We start from the raw sequence: 24,135 nt of genomic DNA, 5'->3' as shown, positions 1-24,135 counted from the left end.
TAAGTCTTCCTGACCCAGCAGACTGAAGGCTGAGAGTGGAGATCCAGTGCCTGCAAGTCACTAGGTAGTCAGTGTGCATGTGGTGAATAAACGAATGAACCAGACAATAAACATGCACAGGGCAGCTGCACTACATTATTCACTACACATAAGATATTTTCAAGTCTGTCATGTTATGTTCCCCAAATACCTACCATAGATAAGACACATGTCCCTAAAGCTAAATGATATGAAGTCTACAGCTGGGAGAAGACATTTCAATTTGTCTCTGAATCCATTTAGAGACTATAGTTAAGAAACATCATTTAAATACTGAAACAAATTTGAAAACTATAAAAATATTATAAACAACCAGTTTAACTATAAACAACCAGAATAAAGATTATAAGGATGCAGAAAATGTAAACTATTTTTATTGTCGTCGTCATCATCATCATGGCATCTAGTACCTTTTGAACAATCTGTATTTATCAGATAATGTTCTAAGTATTTACCTGTTTTAACTTTCAATTAATCTTCATGATAATTCTACAGGGGAGGTATACTTACTCTCCGCACTTAACAGATGAAACAGTAACACAGATAGGTTACATTCATGACAGTAATTTTTAGAGCATTATCTGAGTTGGTCCTCTAATCATATACACACTAAACATATACAAAAACCACAGATGTTACCAAGATCAAGTTAACAAAAGATGATCTGATATTATCTCTTTGGTTTGCCTTGCAGTGGCTCAATAATGTCAGAATTTCCGTATATTTGAGGGCTCTACAAAGCACATGCACTCTAATGCACAAGTGAGGGATTATGTCAAGAACTTGTAAGAAATTCAGATTGCTTACTATACAGCCAGAGGCACCCATCACCATCGCATTTAATATAGAAAGAGGAAACTTTATAAATTGTTGAAAAAAGGGTAACCTGGGAAATGAAAGTGATGTTACAAAATTACACGGCTCTCTTTTACCTTTTAAGATACCTGTGTGTTATTATCACAAACATTCTGAAATCTATGTAGTAACAAGGTCTCCTCTGCATTTTCCATTCCACATTTAAGGCCCAAATCTCCTATCGGTATGTATCAAGTCTCTCACCTGACTCTCGAGCCCTGTTTCGGTCAGTCTCAGCACTGTTCCTTTCCATGTCCATGCCTCCAGTAAGCTGTTTCACGGTCTCCAGCATCTCTCTGCGTTGCTCTTCTTGAGACTGATTGTCCAACAGGTCTTTGCTGCTGCCGCCCCTCATGAAAGTATTGGGACGAGCTGCTGGAGATGGAAGGGGCTTGTCATTCTTCTCTCTGCCCATGCTTCCACGACTTAAAAGACAAAACATACTTTTCAGAAGAAAGACCACCCCAATCCCCTATATATTCAAATTATAAAATAATACCAAGACTTTCTAAATGTATGCAGAGTAATTTTTTACACATAACTTCAAAGGTGTGAGGCAACAATTCTACTTCAAATTGTATTTACATAAGTAAAATCAGTGCTTCCAAGAGAACGTTAAACATGCTTTTACGTTTTTCAAAAATGTTAAAAGGTATACTACTTAAAATGTTAAAATGCCAATGACAACTCTTTATTTTAGTTTAAAAATTTTTTTAAGAATAAAGAAGACAGTGATGAATGTATGAGCTAAAAAGGTGAGAGACAGAATATCAAACATGGTATCACTATCTTACAAATTACAATTTCTTAATTTATTCAGAAACTTCAAATATAAGTAAAATGCTTTGAGAACCAAGTAGTAGAAATAGTTTTTTTAAAAAAAGATTCATTTTTAAATTTTATTTTATTTTAAAGACTTATTTATTTATTTATTTATTTATTTATTTATGAGAGAGAGAGAGAGAGAGAGAGAGAGAGAGAGAGAGAGAGGCAGAGACACAGGAGGAGGGAGAAGCAGTCTCCATGCTGGGAGCCCAACGCGGGACTCGATCCCGGGACTCCAGGATCGCGCCCTGGGCCAAAGGCAGGCGCTAAACCGCTGAGCCACCCAGGGATCCCTCATTTATTTATTTTAGAAAGAGAAAGAGTGACAGAGTGCAAGGGTGAGGGACAGAGGAAGAGGGAGAGAGTTCCAAGCTGAGCCCCACTGGGGTTTAATCCTACAACCCTGAGATCATGACCTGAGCTGAAACTGAGCTGAAACCAAGAACTGGACCCTTAACTGACTAGGTCACCCAGGTGCCCCAGATGTAGTCTTGAATGGACAAAGTCATACATTTTATTTAAGAGAGTATCTTCCTATCTCACTACTTTTTTTGTTTTTTTAAGATTTTTTAAAAAATTATTTATTTATTTATTCATAGAGACACAGAGAGAGGCAGAAACACAGGCAGAGGGAGAAGCAGGCTCCATGCAGGGAGCCTCACGTGGGACTTGATCCCGGGTCTCCAGGGTCATGCTCTGGGCTGAAGGTGGCGCTAAACCGCTGTGACACCAGGGCTGCCCTCCCTACTTTTTTTTTTTTTTTTTTTTAATTATTTTATTTATTTCTTCATGAGAGATACAGAGAGAAAGAGAGAGAGAGAGGCAGAGACATAAGCAGAGGGAGAAGCAGGCTCCACGCAGGAAGCCCGATGGGGGACTTGATCCTGGGAACCCGGGATCCAAAGGGCCAAAGGCAGAGGCTCAATCCCTGAGCCACCCAGGTGTCCCCCTACTCTTTTTTTAGACAATTCTAATCACTTGGGCAAATAGTTCCTTGGCCCATAGCAGATCAGGAGCAGCAAATTAAAGGGAAAAAAGAAAATGACTAGAGGCACAATAATGATCTAACCTCTGAAAGAACATACACAAGTATGCAAAGAGCATAGCCATCAGGGGAAATTTATGGCAGGGCAAAGAGCCACAAATACCTCAATAGCACAAAAGATGCTTAATGACAATCTGAGCCATCATTAAAAGCAGAATTGTGCTAAGTAAATTTTGTTGCAGAAGCCAAAGGTAAAGTAACATAGTTTAGAAAGTCTACCTAGCCAAACTGATTACGATAATATAAGAGAAAAGTTTGAGAGCTTAAAGCAACTTTAGCTCTAAAAGCAATAATATCAAAAAAAAATAAATAAATAAAAGCAATAATATCAAAAATTTTGAGGTGTGTGGCTGGCTTACTTGGTAGATTGTGTAACTCAGGGTCATGAGTTTGAGCCCTATGCTGGGTGCAGAGATTACTTAAGTAAAAATTTTAAAAAAATGTTGTTTTCTGTCATTATTCTATAGTTCTTATCCATTTTCTGTAAACCAACCAACGGAGCACTTCACTGTATCAATCCTATAAAAATGAAAGTAGACAGTACAACACAGAGAATAGTGAGAAATAAAAGAGAGCATCAAATATAACTTGAAGAGTGTGACAAAAGAACATGGGTAGGCTGTCATGCCCTTTATTCATGTGCTTCACAGGGCAGCCCCGGTGGCCCAGCGGTTTAGCACCTCCCTCAGCCCAGGGTGTGATCCTGGAGACCGGGGATCGAGTCCCACATTGGGCTCCCTGCACAGAGCCTGTTTCTCCCTTTGCCTGTGTCTTGGCCTCTTTCTATGTCTCTCATGAATAAATAAATGAAGTCTTAAAAAAATAAATCCACGTGCTTCACAGTGTTAGGTTAATCTAGAGCATCCTGAGGCATTAGTTTAGAGAGTCCTCCACCAGCCTCCCAGGGTGTTTGGGTAGGTCTGGTTTCTTAAGGAACAAACCATTAGAAACTTGCCAGGTAACTTGCTCTTCCTTTCTACCCTATCCCAAACCTTTCTACCTCACCCAATTATATTCTTATCTTAGAAAGCACAGAATGTGAAGATCAAAGGAGGAAAAGAAAAAGAAAATCAATCTTAGGGATAAAAGCTATCCACGTCATAGAGATGATCATCATAGTCTCTCTCTCTCTCTCTCTCCGTGTGTGTGTGTGTGTGTGTGTGTGTGTGTGTATGAAAGAGAGAGAGAGAGAATGATAGAGAACAGACATCAACAGGTAGGTCGGTCCTGTGTTAATATAAGAGTGGGCTTCTCAGGCTTCTCACCTGGTTAAGGTCCGTCGGGAATCAAACTCTAAAGGCGTAGATGATGTAGACCCTGAAGGTGCTGGAGGTTGCAAAGCAGAGAATCTGTTTAAACTGGAAGCACTTGACCGTAAGGCATCTATAGGTGTTGAGAATTGAGAAAAAAAAAAATTCAAATCACATGACTAAAATGCAGCTGCCTCTCTTTTTTTATTTTTAAAGATTTTATTTATTTGAGAGATGGAGAGAAACAGCAAGTGACAGCATGAGGGGTGGGAGGAACAGAGGGAGATAGAGCAGTAGACTCCCAGCTGTGCAAGGAGCTGGATGCAGGGCTCCATCCCAGGATTCCAGGGATCACAACCTGAGCCAAGGCAGACACTTAACCAACTAGGTCACCCAGGTGCCCTTAAAATGCAGCTTCTAATTCATCTGCCTCCCTAGGGAAGAAGATGGCTTGTGGAGACTATGTATTTCTAACAATCCTAACAAGGTGATGTCAATCTCCTAGTTCACAGACCATACTCTAAGAAGTATAATGTTAAAAGGAATTTGTCTTTCTGAGGGATGGGATAATTGGGTGATGGGCATTAAGGAGCGTACTTGAGGAGCACTGGGGGTTATATGCAGCTGATAAATCACTAAACTCTACCTCTGAAACTGAAAACACACTATATGTTAATTATATTTAAATAATAATAAAATAAGGAATTTGTCTGTAAAAAAAATCCCCAAACTTAGAAATCTTTGTACATCACAACCATTTCCTGCTCTAAAAACAATTACTTATGTTAGGTAGTGATGGGGGGTAGGAGTCTTAGGGAAGGAGGGAGGCAAGCAAAAACAAAACAAAATATTTCACTTACAGAAGTTAACTAATATAAATCCTATGTATTTATATTAAGTAAAATTGTGCATGTGGGCTTAAGTGCATAACACAAGTTTTTTAAAGAATCAAAGGCCAAAATTACTTAATAGAAGGGAAATATGGAAAGGAGCTTAACATTGAAGTTTTTTACTTTCCATTGGACTTTCTTAGCTTTAAAAAAATGTGTTTGTAATGGTCTAAACATTTGAGTCCTAAGGTCAAATCTCTCAAAATCTGACTTTTGATAAAGATTTTGAAAAATATTTCACTCTCTTTTACAACTCCCCTTTACAATTCTTTTCCTTAGCAAAGTGAGTTTTCTTTTTCACTTGGGTTATTAGTAATTTCTCTTATCATATGGAATTTGTGAACATCAACTTTAACAAAGGAGCATAAGAGTCTTAAACAGCCTAACTGAACAAAAAAAAAATTATAAATATTTTAAATACCATAGTGAGGGACACCAGTAAGTTTGCACATGCTTTGACTATAGATCTTTCCCTAAACTCATTATTAAATGAATAGTGATAGACCACATCCAAGTACCCAAGAAGGGACACTTCATACTTACCAGTCTCACTTGCCTTTGCTCCACCACTGCTGCCCTTTCCCCAACTGCCCAGCTGTGCTTTAGGTACCAGCTGAATTTTCTCATCAATTGTGGGCTGTAAGTAAGTGACCAAAGAACAATTATAGGAAAATTCTAGAATGGTTTATTTTCCTTTTTCATGAAAATTTATTTATTTTAGGAAGAGAGAGAGAGTACATACAAGAGTGGTGGAGAGGGGCAGAGGGAGGAGAGAATCTCAAGCAGACTCCTCACTGAGCAAAGAGCCCAAAGCCATCTCATGTCCCTGAGATCTTGACCTGAGCTAAAATCAAGAATCTGTTGCTCAATTGACTGACATCCCCCAGGAGCTCCTAGAATGTTTTATCTTCTTTTTCCCGTTGGTGTAGTAAAAACTAACCTTAGCAACAAAAGAGTGCTTGGAATAATTTAAGAAACATAAAATGGAGCTATTCACATTCACATGGGATTCTGGTGGTACCTGCACTACTTTGTTGGAATCCAGCATCCACAAAACAGTTTGGAACCACTTGTCTGGAGAATGCATTCAGGTTCCTTAAGAAGGTGTAGCATTTAACTAAATATAAGCAGTTTTTGGTAATTTCTTCTGTTTAGTAATGCCAGTGAATAAATCTTGTATGTTACAAAATTAATCCCTTAATCTCTTCACATTACTGTCAGAAAATAGGTTAGACAGGACAAAGATTTTGTATTTCAGTAAAGCTTAACAGGGTGAGGGCTAAAGATGGAAAAGTGGAATGGAAGTGTTCAATACAGGGGAATAAGAAAAAAGTGAACATAGAATATTAGGAAGTGAAGATGCCTCTCTAGGGTTTAATCCCCAAACACAACTTCACCACAGGTGAACAGAATTATAATAATGTAGTAATTAGAAAACACAAACCACAGTAAGCTGAAATGTAGCTCTTGGTAATAAAAGTGTTCATAAATTCTAATAGTGCTGCCTTGCTCCACCACATACTTTCACATAAATCTCTCCCAATTAACAATCTATTTTTTAAATGGTTTTGAAATATTTTTAGGGTATTTTTCTAAGGTATTTGAGTAGAGTACCTACACACAAAATTTATTAAAAATTAACAAACTTTCAAAATATTAATAATGTTGTAGTTTTACCAGCACTATTGTTTTTTTATAGCATCCATGAATTGAAACAATATTTAAAAACACAGATAATATTAAGTACTGATGTAATTTTCAAAGATGTTGGGTTGATGTATGAATTCTCTTAAGATTTTGGTTAAAATAGTCTCTTGCTAGAAACAGGAGTCGATGGGAATCATTGTTGTATTCAGTAATGGAATTTCTGCATGGAGACATCAATAACCAGCGAATGGACAAGAATCTTTGAGAACAGGATCCTAGTTAATTAAAATCAAGAGCGATCTAGAGACTTAATGTACTATCCTGAAACAATACTTTGAAATGAAGACAAAAATGACATAGTCCATCTTCATCCAATTTTCTCAGTCTTTTTCTGTCAGTTCTCTTCTTTCATTTGATGTTTCCATAGTAGCTTTATTTTTTTTCAGGATTTTATTTATTTATTCATGAGGACAGAGAGAGAGAGGCAGAGACATAGGCAGAGAGAGAAGCAGGCTACATGCAGGAAGTCCAATGACCCAAAGACAGATGCTCAACTGCTGAGCCACCCAGGCATCCCTCCACAGTAGCTTTAGATTGACTTTAGTATCCTACTGGCAGGCAGCCAATTTTCAAAACCATGGAAAGTTGTTTTACAAAGTAAGGATCAAACTAGACTTGCAAATGATTGGAAAAACCCATTGGCTGTAGAGGTTTCCACTTTTACAAAAGATAATGCCACTTTCTCTGTTCTCCAGGTTCTTCACCTGATGGACAGTGATCAACTTCTGCTGCAAATGTCTGCTAAGAGAAACCTCTTTCCTCTTACTGCCAATGGATTCTCAAGAGAGAGGAAGGTAGAATGTATAAAATCTTCAACACAGAATGATTTCTAGTAGTAGGTCCTCTGTGCTTTCTTTTAGGCCTTGGAAATGGCAAACCATTGATTCCTTTCAAGTTAGGCTTAAATAGGTAGCTGGTTTTTTTTTTTTTTTTTCTCTTAAGGCTAAGGCTATATTGTGTAAAGCTTATAATTTATAACCTCTGAAGCATCTTCATTATCATTTCTCTTATAGCAAGCATCTTATAACTTTAAGAATTAAACTAGTCACTTCCTGCTTAGTAAGTCCTTTAAGAAATGAAAAGGATTAACACCAGGACAATTATATAAGAAAACAGGGATCAATACTGACATGCAGGGCAGCCCCCGTGGCTCAGCGTTTTAGCGCCGCCTGCAGCCCAGGGTGTGATCCTGGAGACCCTGGATCGAGTCCATGTCAGGCTCCCTGCATGAAGCCTGCTTCTCCCTCTGCCTGTGTCTCTGCCTCTCTCTCTCTCCTCTCTGTGCATTCTCATGAATAAATAAATAAAATTAAAAAAAAAAAATACTGACGTGCAGAAAAGCATCTGCACTAAAAAAAACCACTCCTCTATAAAATCTGCCATATGGCTATTTTATGTGAGCAAGAAATAATTTTGAGAGTTACATTATCAAGCTATTTTAAGTTGTGTTTTAAATGTCATACTCACCTTAGTAATTTTAAGGAATTTTGAGGGGTCTAGTACCCGACTATTCTTGGCACCTTGTACAGTGTTCCATCCACCTTCATCCACTCTCTGGACACCTGCAGGGAGAATAGAGCAAGCCACTCTATCATATACCTCAAATCAGTTTGGCAGTCAAAAAGTAAGCAGTAGAGAAACAAAAGCAAAAATGAACTATTGGGACTTCATCAAGTTAAGAAGCTTTTGCACAGCAAAAGATACAGTCAACAAAACTAAAAGAGAACCTACAGAATGGGAGAAGATATTTGCAAATGACATATCAGATAAAGGGCTAGTTTACAAGATCTATAAAGATCTTATTAAACTCAACAGCAAAGAAACAAACAATCCAATCATGAAATGGGCAAAAGACATGAACAGAAATCTCTCAGAGGAAGACATGGACATGGCCAACAAGCACATGAGAAAATGCTCTGCATCACTTGCCATCAGGGAAATACAAATCAAAACCACAATAAGATAACACCTCATACCAGTGAGAATGGGGAAAATTAACAAAGCAGGAAACCACAAATGTTGGAGAGGATGCGGAGAAAGGGGAACCCTCCTGCACTGTTGGTGGGAATGTGAACTGGTGCAGCCACTCTGGAAAACTGTCTGGAGGTTCCTCAAAGAGTTAAAAATAGATCTGCCCTATGACCCAGCAATTGCACTGCTGGGGATTTACCCCAAAGATACAGATGCAATGAAATGCCGGGACACCTGCACCCCGATGTTTATAGCAGCAATGTCCACAATAGCCAAACTGTGGAAGGAGCCTCGGTGTCCATCGAAAGATGAATGGATAAAGAAGATGTGGTTTACGTATACAATGGAATATTACTTAGCCATTAGAAACGACAAATACCCACCATTTGCTTCGACGTGGATGGAACTGGAGGGTATTATGCTGAGTGAAATAAGTCAATGAGCGGAGGACAAACATTATATGGTCTCATTCATTCGGGGAATATAAAAAATAGTGAAAGGGAATAAAGGGGAAAGGAGAAAAATGAGTGGGAAATATCAGAAAGGGAGACAGAACATGAAAGACTCCTTACTCTGGGAAACGAACTAGGGGTGGTGGAAGGGGAGGTGAGCAGGGGGTGGGGGTGACTGGGTGATGGGCACTGAGGGGGGCACTTGATGGGATGAGCACTGGGTGTAATTCTATATGTTGGCAAATTGAACACCATTAAAAAATAAATTTATAAAAAAAAAAAGAGTAAACAGTATTTTCAACTCAGCAGCTCCAATCAAAATCAAAGAAAAGGACAAAAGAGATTGTAAAGCACTGCTGAAAGTCTTTTTAATGCCCAGGATGACACGAAAATATCACACAGGAATACCATGAGACACACTGACCTAGGAGAAACTGAACCTAATGAATAGAGATTCAGTGCTAGACACAGGAGGGCCCATTCTAGTGTTTATAGCTCATGATTAGAATTTCAGGAGAAATCAGTTGGAAATCATTAAAGTTTATTTTGCCTAATGGTGTCAAATGACACATATACTTCCATCATTCCCCTAAAGCCTGCTTCTCCAACCTATCAGCTGCTCAGGTAGAAACCCGATTCCTACTTCTCTCACATTGGCACCCAATTTGCCAGCAAATCTTGTCAGTTCAACCTTTACAATATATTCAGCATTTAGCTCATCTTATTATTACCAACACCATTGTTTTGGTTTTCTCTAGCAACATTTCATTGATTAGTACTAAAACATCTTCATGAACTCAACTGCTTCCCCCATCAACTATTTTGCATCATGGTGGCCAGCAGGACTCTAATTAAGCATGAGTCAGGTCCTGTCACTTCTCTATTCAAAACATTCCTGTTATCTCTCCATCTCACTCAGACAAAAAAACAGATTCCTTCTAAATGGCCTACAAAGTCTGAGTAATCAGGCCCCCTGATTACTGATTACTGGGGTCTTTCAAACCCCATCTTCCAATGCTCTTTGCTCCAGCCACACTGGCCTCCTTGCGATTCCCTGAAAATGCTATTTCAGGGCCTTTTACTTACTATTCCTTTTGCCTAAAAACCTTTCCCCAGATATCCACCATGGCTTAATTCTTTCATACTTACTTTACCCTATTTAAAATTGTACCTTTACCCACCAAACCTGGCACCACTCATATTCCTCTCTGTTTTATCTTTTTTTCTAGAACAAAGTGATCTGACAAAATTATGTATTTCATACAAGCATTTTTTATCTGTCCCCCTGGTATGATGGAAGCTGCATGAAGGAAGGGATTTTGTCTCTCCTATTAAGTAATGGGCACTTAATATTTGCTGAATGAAAGACCAAATTATCTATCCAAATTTTTTCTGATCCTCAAATACGTGACACTCTTTTTGCTGACATTACTGATCATGAACAAACTTGTTTCCTGTTTCTTATATCCTAGTGCTCCTTCCTCTGCACTTGTTTTTTATCTGTCACTTTTCCAAGAGTTCTTTTCTTTTATTAGAAAAGACATCTTCTATGGACATCTTCCATGGATTGGGCTTTCAATCTAGTTCAAAAATAAATAGAAATCATTACGTGAAAGGCACTATGCTAAGTACTAGAGTGAAGAAGGTGAGGAAGTATGGTGTCCCATGAAACTTAAGTACACTTTCTTTCATGGAGGATTCATTTCTTGTAACTTCACTATGAGCTCTACTGTCTGTGATAAATAATAGCTATGTGGTTATTGAGTATCAAGTGCCAGTTGCTAAGCTGAACACTATACATATTATTTACCTCACTTCATCCTCACACAAATCCTAGAAACAGTGATTAAATCCATTTTACATATTAAGCGACTTGTGAAAGGTCATACAGCTAGGAGAGCTAAAGTTTAAAATCAGATAGTTTGGCTCCAGAGTCTATGCTCTCAACCATCACACTTACATGACCCAGTAACTACAATACTCACGTAACAGCACAGTGGACAAATGAGTGGTCCTATTTGGATGCCCTCCTGCCACCTCAAAATAAAGGCTTATGAGAAGAATGATCATTTCCCTGCTGAGAAAAGGTTTCCTCGTCCATTGTTCTTAAATTTAGTCCATGAACTTTCTATTTTCTCAGGTATAAAATGCCTTCTATTTCACCTTTCATATTTTTCCCCATTTCTTCCTTTTATAATTATTGTTACCATGATTTCAGCAACAGTAACATTTCTGAGTTGTGTACCCCTTTTATTCATCACTTAAAACACATAGGCCTGTTTTATTTACACACTGCTACCATGACATTATCCTTTTGTTCGAAAACTTAAGATCTTAAGATCGCTTTTTTTTTTTTAATTTTTTATTTATTTATGATAGTCACACAGAGAGAGAGAGAGAGGCAGAGACACAGGCAGAGGGAGAAACAGACTCCATGCACCGAGAGCCTGACGTGGGATTCGATCCCGGGTCTCCAGGATCACGCCCTGGGCCAAAGGCAGGCGCTAAACCGCTGCGCCACCCAGGGATCTCTTAAGATCGCTTCTTAATGTCAACCATCTATCAAGTCAAAAGTTCTTAATCTGGCTCCATTCTTCCAAACAAACATTTTCCCACTGATTGTGAATACTTAAATTTTGCTCCAATCAGGCTTCTCTTTGCCTCTTTACATACATATTTTAATTTCATGACTAAAATGACTCCTTTTCTTCCAAATATTTACCATCCACCAGGACCCAGCTCAAAGGTGCCTTTCTCAAATAAAGATCTCTTCTAGCTTTCCTTCTTCTCCTCTGAGTTTTATTTATTTTTCCTCTGAGTTTTAAAACTTTTTTTTTTTTTTAAGATATTTATTTATTCCTGAGAGACACAGAGAGAGAGAGAGGCAGAGACACAGACAGAGGGAGAAGTAGGCTCTTCATAGGAAGCCCGATGCGGGACTCAATCCCTGGATCCAGGATCATTCCCTGAGCCAAAGCCACCCAGGGGTCCCTAAAACTTAATTGAGATTACATTTCATAATTGGTATTATCTTCTATTTATTTGAAAAATATTCCCTTATTAGTTTTGCCTTCCCAGAAAAACTATACGCTTTCAGAGAAAAGAAACTGTATCTTCCACTTCTTTTCATATCCCTCACCAATACTGAGTATACAGAATATACTGAGTAAAGTCTTGTTGATTACTGACTATAAAGTATTCAAACCATATTGAGTTCTGCATTCGTGGCTTTTACTTAAAAACCAGGCTCTAGGTTGACACTGCTTCACTTACCAATTACCACTCTATTCTTGGGTTTATTCTTTCTGAGGTCATTTCAGATCTAAACGAAGAATTCTAAAACATCTGTCCCTCATCTCTCTAGTTTCCCTAACACCCCAGTGGACTCCACTCCTCACCTGTTCTTCTCTTCTCTTTGGTCATGAGCTGCTGGACCTTCCTTTGTTCTTCTTGTTCTTCTATTTTAGCCTCTTTGTGAATCTGTTCAATAGTTTTAGGCCCTTGATCTGCTCTTCGAGATACCCAATTGCACTATAAAAGGAGAAAACATTATTAGCCAGAAAACAAAAAATAAACATGACAAAAATCTGAAAATCTATTTCATACTTCTCACTGCAGGAAAAGTGTAAAAGAACTTTAAAATCTGTAGTATAGCAGTTTTTCATCTTAAGAGATAGCACTATGTGCATTTTTCGGGTGAGAGAGAACCAATCTCGGTGCCTGGGTGGCTCAGTTAAGCATGAGACTCTTGATTTTAGCTTAGGTCATGATCTTGGGGTCATGAGATTGAGGCCCACATTAGGCTCTGTGTTCAGCGTGTAGTCTGCTTGAGATTCTCTCTTTTCTTCTACCTCTGCCTTTCACTCCCTGCATGCTCTCATTGTCTCAAATAAATAAATCTTAAAAGAAAAGAATTAAATTAGTCTCAATCAACGTGAACTACTATATGCTGAGTATTCTAATAGCCAATGAATAAAAAGAGTGAAAAATGGATCCAAATGTATTTTTGAAACATTATCTTCTATATTTGTGAGGAGGAGTCAGAAAAGGAATCAAGAAACCTCAGGGTTTCGTCTTGCCTTAATCTGGGTTATTGATACCTAATTCAAATCACATTCCATGGAGGCTCTAAATCAAGGATGACTAGCATTTTTCATTCCTCATATATCATGGTTCTGATACCCTGCACAAAGAGCCACTCTCTGCCCTATACTATTAAGAACAAGACAAGTTGTTTAATCACATTTATTCTTCTCCCTTTATTTTCCAGCCATAATTCCAACACCTGATATAGGTACAAGTAATTGAGGGCATGGGTGAAGAAGTTTTACATTTGTTAGAGGCAAGGATGGCAAATAGTTATTAGCACACAAATTCTGATCATCTGGTAGTGGCTTTGGTAATAAGAAGAATCCTGAGGTCACATTTAACCTTTAGTAAGATAAAGAATCACCATCAGTGTTATCTGGTCTAAATATAGGGCAGGGAAGAAATACGGCCTGCGTTCTCTTTCTCTAGGATCAGCTGCAGTATATTCCCTATAGGACTTAAAATGAAAAATGGGAAGCAGCAACAGCAGAAGAGGAGAATGTACAGGAATAAAAATAAGAGACAAAACACCAACATCTCCTATGAGGTGGGCACTTTACCTAATCACCTCATTGAAGCTTTGCAACATATGTGCAAGGTAGGCAACATCCCCACTTTAGAGATAAAAATGTAAGACTCAGAGAAGTTAAATATAATCATTTTGAAGATGAGGACTCCTGATGATTTAGCACCCTAAAACTAAATTTAAGTGATCACAGTTTGAATTCAGAATGGCTGATTTCAAAAATGCCATGTGGTTTGATGAGTGGAGAGAGAAGAAATGTAATAGGCAGGTAGGTATACTACCTTTGTATCCTTTCACACAGTTCTGTCACAGAAGTGCATCAATGCATTTCCAGAATTCCTTCCTGTAGCATTTTTTACACATGTACATACTAGGACATCCCCTCCAACCCAATTCCTTAAAAGAGACTAGAGTAGTTGCCTTACATTTTTCTACTTACCAGCCTTAGGTCTATTACATCCTGAAGCATGAATCGAATCCTAGATGAGGTTTTTCTTTCTTTCACAATTTTCTCCATCTGATTAAAATACTGGTCCATACGTGGCTACAAGAGACAAAATCATTCTATAAAATCCTGCCTGAGGAATTTGAGTGTAAGTTTACCATATAGAAGTTTTAAATGGCTTAGGAATACAACTTATATCCAAATGATAATGAGGTAGAATTTTTAATTGAGCATATCATGCCCAAAATAAAGGTTATGTATTCCAAGGGCTGTAGTCATGTGACTAATCACAGGTAAACAATATAAATGGAAGTGACATGCTGCAGCCCCTGGAACCTTCCTTAAGAGAGAGGTGGCTGTGTCCCTTGCCCCTTTCCAATCTTCTCTGCTGAGAATGGTAAGGACAAGGGTTATATCTTGGGGATGACAGAAAGTGAGGCTGGAGGAACTAGACCAATTATCATCTCTGAGCCACGAGACCAGCCTCAGACTTCTCACTTCTGTATGAAGTTGATTTACATGAGTAAGAAATAAACCTAAGTCTTGCATAAACCACTGATATTTGGATTTTTTTGCTACAGACAATCTCAGCTGATTCAGATTTTATGAAACATCTGATATTTCTTTGAAGCATTTCTAATTCTCCTACCCTTTACTTGGGGAGCACCATGTTATATTTGAGACATAATACTGTTAATGATTTTTTAAAATTATGGTTAGATAGCCCTGTGCTTAATTCAGGCATAAACTTAAGAAAACTACTGGATATTCACTTCCATATCACGTCAGTCCTGACCCACAATATCTATTCTATTCTCTTATTTCTGCCATTTGCTATACATGCAAATGATCTGTGAAATGGTCACGCAGAGAAAGGACAAGTGACATATAACCTGAACAATTCATAAATTGGCCTTTATATCATTTGGGACCTTCTTCACTTCTGACCATGATGGAGAGATGGTACGGAGCTCAGTGGCCAAACACTGATAATGAAAAGGGCAAAAGAAGGGCAGCCTGGGTGGCTCAGCAGTTTAGCACCGCCTTCAACTCAGGGCGTGATCCTGGAGACCGGGGATCAAGTCCCATGTCGGGCTCCCTGCATGGAGCCTGCTTCTCCCTCTGCCTCTCTCTCTCTCTCTGTCTCTCATGAATAAATAAAATCTTAAAAAAAAAAAAAAAAAAAGGGCAAAAGAAGACAAAGTAGCAGCCTAGACTGCCAGGGTGACATGGTATACTCTTGTTAATGGTTCTAGTTTTTCTGCAACTGACAGAGGCCATGCTGGGTGCTTCTGAGACCAGGGTACTCACCTTTGCCTTCTCGAAGTCCAGGTCTCTGCCAATGGTGGTGAGTAGGCGGCACAAGCACTCCAGGGACTCCTCATCATGGTTCTTCAGCAGCTTTACCACGCAGTCATGCATGATGGCTTCTGTCAGCATCTTGAGTTTGAAGAGTTCCCCAATAAACTTGATGTTACCAATAGATCTCCGCCGGGCTTTGTCCTTTGCTTCTTCTAGTTCATCATGAAGCCTTGTCTTCTCCTCTGGCTGTTGTGTATGGAAGAGTAATAGGAGCTTGATGAAGACAACCATATTCCATAGGAGAGGCTAAGAATATACACTCTGACTCACAGTCTTATCCCTTTGTGGGAGGCATGGGTACACTGAGAGTCTGATAGCAACTGCAGATCTTCTCCTCAGAAAACTGAGCTACACCCAAAACTTTCCATTTTTTTCAGGAGATTTCTGGAACTCAATGACCTCTCTGAAATCTGGGCTCTGAATTCCTATCTTAGAAGGTTGAGTGGCTGTAACAGGTGGCACTAAAAGGAATAAAGCATTCCTCTAAACTTCAATATGTTTCCACATGAAAAAAAGGCCACAGGCATCTACTGAAGTAGCAGGAAGATATAACAGGCTTCATGAAAATTCTATTCAACAACACAAAGAGAGGACAAGCACGCTCCCTTTTTGTGAAAATACTCACAGCACTGGCAGCTTCGAGCTCTTTCTGCTTCTTCTCAAAGACATCATCATCTGCTTTATCTTTTTCAAACTCCTTCTGGCAACGGTTCAGTAGCAGCTTCCGGAAATTCACTGTGTTACCAGGTTTGTCTGCCATGGGCACTTTCAGCTGTATCCATACAGGAAATTGTAAAATCATTAAGATTACTTATGACATTTGATGATTCTTTCAAAACATCTATTTTCATTATTGAACTACAGGTAAGCTTTGATAAGAAGTACACAATTTAGCTTTACACATTTCATGTTTTAGTGGTAAGAGGTCTGCAATTTTATACAGAAAAGATATACATTCCTCTCATATAAATGTATTATATCTTTATGGCTGGTTGAGCCTCTAGCTGACTTTGAAATTCATGTCTTATTAATAACAACTACAATTCTGCTCTTATCTAGACCTTTTGTAACTCTATAGGGTTTTACCTCGGTTTTCCTTACTACCATTGTAGGTACTTTTGTTTAAAGGAACAAACAGAAATGACATAAAAGCATGGCCATAGGAAAACTGTTGTGGGTGGGATCCTTATTCTAGAAAGAAGCAGAGGGGGCGGGTGTGAGGACAAATTTGAGGATTTTTGAGATATCTTGTCTTCAGGGGAACATCATTAACACTGTGATGCTGGTACTTACTTTGACTATCAATATACTATGTTTACTGATTATTTCTTCTTCTTTTTTAAAATTTTTATTTATTTATGATAGTCACACAGAGAGAGAGAGAGGCAGAGACACAGGCAGAGGGAGAAGCAGGCTCCATGCACAGGGAGCCCGATGTGGGACTCGATCCCGGGTCTCCAGGATCATGCCCTGGGCCAAAGGCAGGTGCTAAACCGCTGCGCCACCCAGGGATCCCCCGATTATTTCTTATGTGCCGAAAGAAAATACTAGTTTTCCAAAAGTTCAGTCTAAAAAATGGCCACCTAAGAAACATTCTTTTGATACACAGGAAGACCCAGCCTGGAAGGGTTAGACCATGTGGAGGCAAGATGCTCACAAGATTTCCATTCAAGTCTCAGAACTACTTTCTAGTAACAGCAATAGCTCACATCTTCAAGGTTATGTGTAACTAAACACAGATATTCTTCTAAGAAAGTAGACTGGTGCAGTGAGAAACTAAAATTTACCATTTTACACATGTAATCACCCTGAGCAAAATTTTGAACAGCTATCACACAACACGGCAAAATGGTTTTTCTGGTATCATAAACTGGCTCCCAAAGTTCTGAAATGCATTGGTCTTTGCCTTAGGTTTAGAGAATGATAAAAAACAAAACAAAACAGAATGCATTGTATTTATACTCACAAAAGAGTTAATGTTATCAACCAGAATGAACTTGGACAGCTGCTGATTAAGGTTGAATGGCTAGAGAAACTTTTTGAAAATGAGGACTATGATTCTATTTGTGCTAAAACTGATGGGACATACTCTCCAACAGATTCCCTACAACATATGAAAGACCATTTAACAGTCCAGTTCCTTTTTATTAATGATTTTATTTTTAGGTAATTTCTACACCCTACATGGGGCTGGAACTGAACTCACAGCCCTGAGATCAAGAGTCACTGGCTCCACCAACTAAGCCGGCCAGCTGTTCCAACAAGTCCAGTTCTAACCAACCAAGAAACCAAGTGTTTCATTAAACTCTTTTTCAGCAGAAAATATTAAGTCAGGAAGAGGGTAAGATTGTAAAATATTTCTTTTGACAAGCATAAAAATGCTAACATGTTCTCATCTCCAAATTCAGGCCAAACAAATTAAAGTGACTATACATAATTTCATACTCAGGCCTATTCCACAATTACAAAGGATGGCAGGCATTGAATCATCTTTCAAGAAAAGAAATACTACATGAAAACAAAGGCTTGCCAAAGGTAAAGCCAAAGGTTGACTGTATTTAGGGCCCAGAACCTGTAACAATGTACTACAAAAGAGAACCAGAAAGCGTATCCATGGGCAAGGTAGTACACAATAGAACAACAACATGGTATTAGGTTCCAGAACAAACTAAAACTTTAAAAAATCAATAGAAAAAAATCTCCAGCATTTGTTTCCAATTTGCTACTTTATAAGAATAAACCACCCAAGAAGTTCTATCCAGATTCTTCATATATTTACCAGCATCATCTACATTAATACTATGGACATAATTGGTACAACAAAAATCAGCTGGGCCACTATCAGTCTAAAGAGATGTTTCTTGTATTATGGATGGCATTGTGCAGAAAATGGAAATAATATGGACAACACTATGAAAATCCAAGCCACACTCTCATGGTGAGAGGAACCAGAATGAAAATGAATAAAATTAAATAAATACAACTCAGGGAGTTTCCTTTATAGGAAGCAAGTAGAAATAACACAAAGCAAGGGAGAGCTTTTCCTACTCAAAAGATGTAAAAAAAAAAACTATGCCTTTTAGACCTTTTACATAGGGAAGGGTATTTTCAAAGTGTTGGGTTAAGGAATGGAAGATATGCTGACTCACTTTTAAATAAAGGCAATTCTTTTAACTCAAGTTTCAGTTTCATCCTCCAAAACAAAGGAGACACAGTACCCAAAGTCCACCCTAGAGTGCAGCTATATTCAATGAAACAGGTTGAGCAGAAGCACTTTGTAAATTACAGACAAGAATGGGATATTTGAAACACTGAACATTGAGCTTCAGTCCCTTCATCTACAAAAGGAGATGTTCCAATGACTGTAGACTGAAGGACATTATAAAATAGCTGTTGAAACAGGAACTTTGGAAACAGTTCTAATCCCAGCTCTGCCAGGTGTCTTTGGTCAAGTTGTTTAGTTTCACCAAACCTCTATTTCTTTCTAAAATGAGGATGATAACATCTTTTAGGACTGATGGAAGGATTACAGGAGATTAGTTTAAGTAATTCAAATGATAGTGGCTGGCACATTGTAAGAGTCTAATCAACTAACATAGCTATGCTTATATCCTTAGAACTGCACTTGACATGTTTATGATTAAAAAGAGCAATCTAAATTGTAATAACATGGGTGCCAAAGAATGTATATAAGCAAAGTCAGCCCAATAAGAAATTAGAGAGAAATCTACAAACGGCAAGAGATATGAATATCTACTATCTCAAAATGATGATCACAGTAGATTTCACATGTACACATATTAAAAAATGATTGTAGAGAAGCTTTTTAGATATAACTAAATGGAAATACTAAAATTAAATAACTAGCAGAATGGCCACAGGTGTGCAATTATACAAATCTTGTGTGAATGAATGTCTAGTTACACAACCTCCTAAGGACTTATTTTGGAACATGGTTTTAATATCCTTGGGGATGATTAATAGGGTGGTGGAAATATGGAAATAGGCCAGTGAGAACATATTCTATGAGAATGGTGACGCATGGTAACTTCTTGGTACTTGAGATGATAAATTCAACAGGGTCATGGCATTATTAAGTCAGCCTGGGTTGTCTGCTGGACATTGATTGGTCAGGAAACCCAATGAAATAGAAGAGACACAAAGAGTGGATGTCTCGGTCTGTGAGGGCTGCTTTAATAACTACAATAGAATGGAAGCTTAAATGACAGACATTTATTTCTCAAAGTTCTCGAGGTTGGAAGTCCAAGACTAAAGTGTCAGTAGATTTAGTTTTGGTGAACATCCCTTTCCTGATTTACAGACAGCTGCTTTCTCCTGTATCCTCAAGTAGTGGCAGTGGAAGCTCCAGTGTCTCTTCCTCTTATTATTATTATTTTTAAAATGTATTTATTCATGAGAGACACACAGAGAAAGGCAGATAGATATAGGCAGAGGGAGAAGGCTCCCACGGGGAGCCCAATATGGGACTCCATCCCAGGACCCTGGGATCATAACCTGAAGGCAGACCCTCAACCACTGAGCCACCCAGGCATCCCTTTTCCTCTTCTTGTAAAGGCACTAATCTCACCTTAAAGGCTCCACCCTTATGACCTCATCTAAACCTAATTATCTTCCAAAGGCCCTACCTACTTATACCAGCAGATTGATGGGAAGAACTTCAACAAATGAATTAAGGGTGGGAAACACAAACATATAGTCCACAACAATGAACAAGGTAGATGTTTGCAGGGTAATCATGGATAATAGCAAAAATGAAAGGTGATGTGCAACAGTGAGAAACAGTGAGTCTAAGATCCTTTAGACAGCTATAATTTTCATTTAGCAGTAGTCCACAATCAAAACATGTGTTTTATTTTATTTATTTACTTATTCACTTATTTATTTATTTATTAGACATATGTTTTAAATGGGTTGTTTGAGATGGTTTCTCAGGAAGGGAGTCAGGGAGAGTATTTCAGGAAGGCTGTCTGATAAGCTAGATACACTGGAGGGAATGTGGCTTTTCATTTTTACACAGTTGTAAACTAAGAGTGTGACATATTACACTGTAAACTAACAGTGTATCATCTCATATTGGGATGAGACCTGTCCACATACCAGTAACCGAGCAATCTAGACAAAAATGTTGTCAGCCTCACATAGTCATTTTCTTTAAGCAACAGGGCCTGTACTGCTGATATATTTGCTAGTGTTGAGGATAAATACTTGTCCTTAAAAGGATCAAACTCCAGAGAATCAGTAAGGGCTGTCAGTTGTGTGTTAATTATGGTAGCCAAATAAGAGACTAGAAAATGAAAGGACCAGAAAATGAAAGGACCAGCCCTGGCCACATTTAGCATGCTCCGGATTTTCAAAGTTGTCTTAGAACATAGCAATTCTAGTGGGAACACATGGCCCAGGAGCCATTTTGCTCCTGAAGCATGTTCTGGTCTGAGGTAAAATATTTGGAATGACTAGTGTAATGTAGTAGCACCCCCATGCTAATTCTAACATATGATATGGGGCAGCCCAGGTGGCTCAGTGGTTTAGCGCCACTTTCAGCCCAGGGTGTGATTCTGGAGATCCAGGATTGAGTCCCACATCGGGTTCCCTCCGTGGAGCCTACTTCTCCCTCTGCCTGTGTCTCTGCCTCTCTCTCTCTCTCTCTCTTTCTCTGTCTCTCTCTCACATGAATAAATAAATAAAATCTTAAAAAAAAATACGTATGAAGTGAAGAGTAAAAATCAATTGTCCAACTGTCACTCACGAGTCCATGGTGACATAGTACCCTCCATCAGTAGTTTTATTTTTGACCTTAGTGAAGTCACTTATTAAAGCTGAACGAATTTACATACTCTGAATGTACTACAAAAACATCTATCAAACTGTATCTCTGGTTAGAAACATCTGAAGAGATATGTAGTTCTGAGAGATGCCCACAAGATTCAAAAGAGAGTTATGAAAGGATAAGTAATTTTTCAACATTTCTTCAAAGCATTTTTCATCTTTCATCAGGTTGACTGAACATTCCACCTCCTCCTCCAGTTGACTCCAGACACTTGGCTGTTGCCCAAGGCTAACTTTCCTGGTCTATACTCCAGGCTTTATTTCTGATGAGATTTAAGTATGTCTCCTTCTTTCTTTTAGTATTTCTTACTATATACTCAATCCTGCCATTCTTTGCGTGTCTTGCTTTAAAGCACTTGAGCAGTGGCAACACTGAAACTTCTGGAGATGGCATAACAGGACACAGAATGTCCTCAAAAATCTGTCTTTAGTGTCTATCTTTATAGATAAGGTATACATGCCTGCCACAAGCAGAGATAAAAAGTAAAAAACAGGGCGCCCGCATGGCTCACTGGTTTAGCACCAAGTTCAGCCCAGGTGTGATCCTGGAGTCCCAGGATAGGGTCCCACATTGGGCTCCCTGCATGGAGCCTGCTCCTCCCTCTGCTTTTGTCTCTGCCTCTCTCTCTCTCTGTCTCTCAAGAATAAATAAATAAAATCTTTAAAAAAAAGAAATAAAAGCAAAAAACAAAACCAAACCAGTCCCCCAAAAGAGACTTTGGGCATAAAATAAATTCAAATTGTTATTGTTATATACCCACTTACAACACATACCTGAGAGTCTATGATGTGCCAGGAACTATTGTAGGCACTGGGAATTTAGCAGTGAAAAAACAAAATAGAAGAAAAAGTATTCTGCTCTGAGGAGTTTACAAGCTTCTGGGGTTCCTGAGATATGGATTTTGATTTGAATTATGATTTAAACAAAAACACAGCAACTTAAAATTACCAACAATCCAACTAAAATTTTTAACTACAGATTTAGATACAGGACAACACTCTCTTGTTCACAATTCTCCATTTGCCATTCAATTCAATTCTCCTCCTCCTAAGAGAAGTACTGAATTCTAGTTAAATGCCTTGCAGTTTGTAAAAGGGGGCTTGTAAGCCTCTTTAGACACTCCTAGTTGAACTAATAGAAGCAGCAACATACTCCAGAGGCAGTCTCCTATTTTCTTACGATGTCCATAAGCCTTAGATGCCAGAGGTTTTACTTAGTACAGCTCTATAGAAGCAGGCAGTTGTATACATGCCTGTCTCTGTGTGCATAATAAATATGGCATTTACAGAGCAACTTGGGAAATCCAAAACTATTACATCAATTTCCTCTGTAAATCTAAAGAATTTCTGAAAAGCCTACTCCTTAGGTCATCGTGAAAAACTGACACACAATATACTTGTATTCTCTAGCCTTCATCTATATAATCCCTACAAAGTAACGAAAGGGATTTTATTTTTACTTTTTAAAGATTTTATTTATTTATTCATGAGAATCAGAGAGAGAAAGAGAGGCAGAGAAATAGGCAGAGGGAGAAGCAGGCTCCCTGCAAGAAGCCCGATGCGGTACTCGATCTCCGACCAAGGGATCATGCCATGAGTCAAAGGCAGCCACTTAACTGCTGAGCTAGCCAGGCGTCCCATGAAAGGGATTTTATTTATTTTTTTAAGATTTTATTTATTTATTCATGAGAGACACAGAGAGAGGCAGAGACACAGGCAGAGGGAGAAGCAGGCTCCATGCAGGAAGCCCAGTGTGGGACTCCATCCCAGGACTCCAGGATCATGCTCTGGCCTGAAGGCAGGCGCTAAACCGCTGAGCCACCCAGGCTGCCCTGGAGCTGTTTTTAAACCTTTTTTCTGCCTCCAAGTCATTCACATGGATCACATACCTCCATTTAAAATCCCTTTTGTGGGGATGCCTGGGTGGCTTAGCACCACCTTTGGCCCAGGGCGTGATCCTGGACACCGGGATGGAGTCCCACGTTGGGCTCCCCGCATGGAGCCTGCTTCTCCCTCTACCTGTGTGTCTCTGCCTCTTTCTCTGTCTCTCATGAATTAAAAAAAATAAAAAAAAACCACAACAAAACAAACAAACAAACAAACAAACAAACAAACAAAAAAAAACCCAGCTCCAAACTGAGAACAAGTATCCTTCTGAATCTTAAAATGTCAACAATCTAGGCTAGGGTTCTCAACTTCGACACTAGTGACATTTTGGGTCAGATAATTCTTTGTTGTAGGGGGCTATCTTATGCTCTGTAAGGTGTTTAGGCATTCTGAGCCTTTACCCAGGAAGATGCCAGGAGTCAGAACCTAAAATGTCTCCAGACATTGTCCAATGTCCCCTGAAGAACAAAACCACGCTTGGTTGAAAACTGATCTAGGCCACTACTTGAGGTTTTACCATTAACACTCAAAACCTTTAGATTAGAGTACAAAAGTCCTATTTAGGCAATTTCCTAAATTTCAGAGAAGTTTGTGAAAGAGTGGTAATAGAATGGTTTCGAGGACTAAATGAGTTAGATGTGACAAGTTTAGCACATACCTCAAAAAAAATATTGCTATCATTCCCACTACCACTCACCCTCACTACTCGTGGCTATACTACAGCACTCAGTGGTTAACTAGAATCTTTTACTTTGAATGACCAACATTGACAATCCAGGACCAGTGGCAAAGGTCTATATATTTCTTACAATTATGAGTCAGGCCAAAGACCCTGAAATTTAACTTGTGGTGTCTGAGTAAAATACTGATAATGACCAAGAAGTTACTTAAATAACTCAATGAGTACGTGGACAGAAAGAGAGCAACTGCCTTAGGTGATAATTT

At 38.7% G+C, this 24,135-nt stretch overlaps 1 protein-coding gene across 18 annotated transcripts in view; it reads right to left on the bottom strand.

Annotated features, from left to right (window-relative positions):
- Positions 1-24,135, bottom strand: part of EIF4G3 (eukaryotic translation initiation factor 4 gamma 3) — a 336,337-nt gene that overhangs the window by 32,375 nt on the left and 279,827 nt on the right. For 17 of the 18 annotated variants that reach the window (XM_041768194.1, XM_041768199.1, XM_041768195.1 and 14 more), the window contains 8 exons: positions 16,082-16,228; positions 15,406-15,642; positions 14,089-14,193; positions 12,433-12,565; positions 8,079-8,173; positions 5,448-5,541; positions 4,030-4,147; positions 1,099-1,319 (listed from right to left, as the gene is read on the bottom strand). In XM_041768194.1, the coding sequence (XP_041624128.1) occupies positions 1,099-1,319; positions 4,030-4,147; positions 5,448-5,541; positions 8,079-8,173; positions 12,433-12,565; positions 14,089-14,193; positions 15,406-15,642; positions 16,082-16,228 (1,150 nt within the window). Of the gene's footprint in view, positions 1-1,098; positions 1,320-4,029; positions 4,148-5,447; positions 5,542-8,078; positions 8,174-12,432; positions 12,566-14,088; positions 14,194-15,405; positions 15,643-16,081; positions 16,229-24,135 lie in introns of those variants that run through there. The other variant, XM_041768213.1, reaches the window with a different exon arrangement.

Source organism: Vulpes lagopus, chromosome 8 (assembly GCF_018345385.1).
Source record: "Vulpes lagopus strain Blue_001 chromosome 8, ASM1834538v1, whole genome shotgun sequence".
Classification (NCBI taxonomy): Eukaryota; Metazoa; Chordata; class Mammalia; order Carnivora; family Canidae; genus Vulpes; species Vulpes lagopus.
Note: the sequence above shows the minus strand (reverse complement) of the source record. Positions and strands in the feature narration are given on the sequence as shown.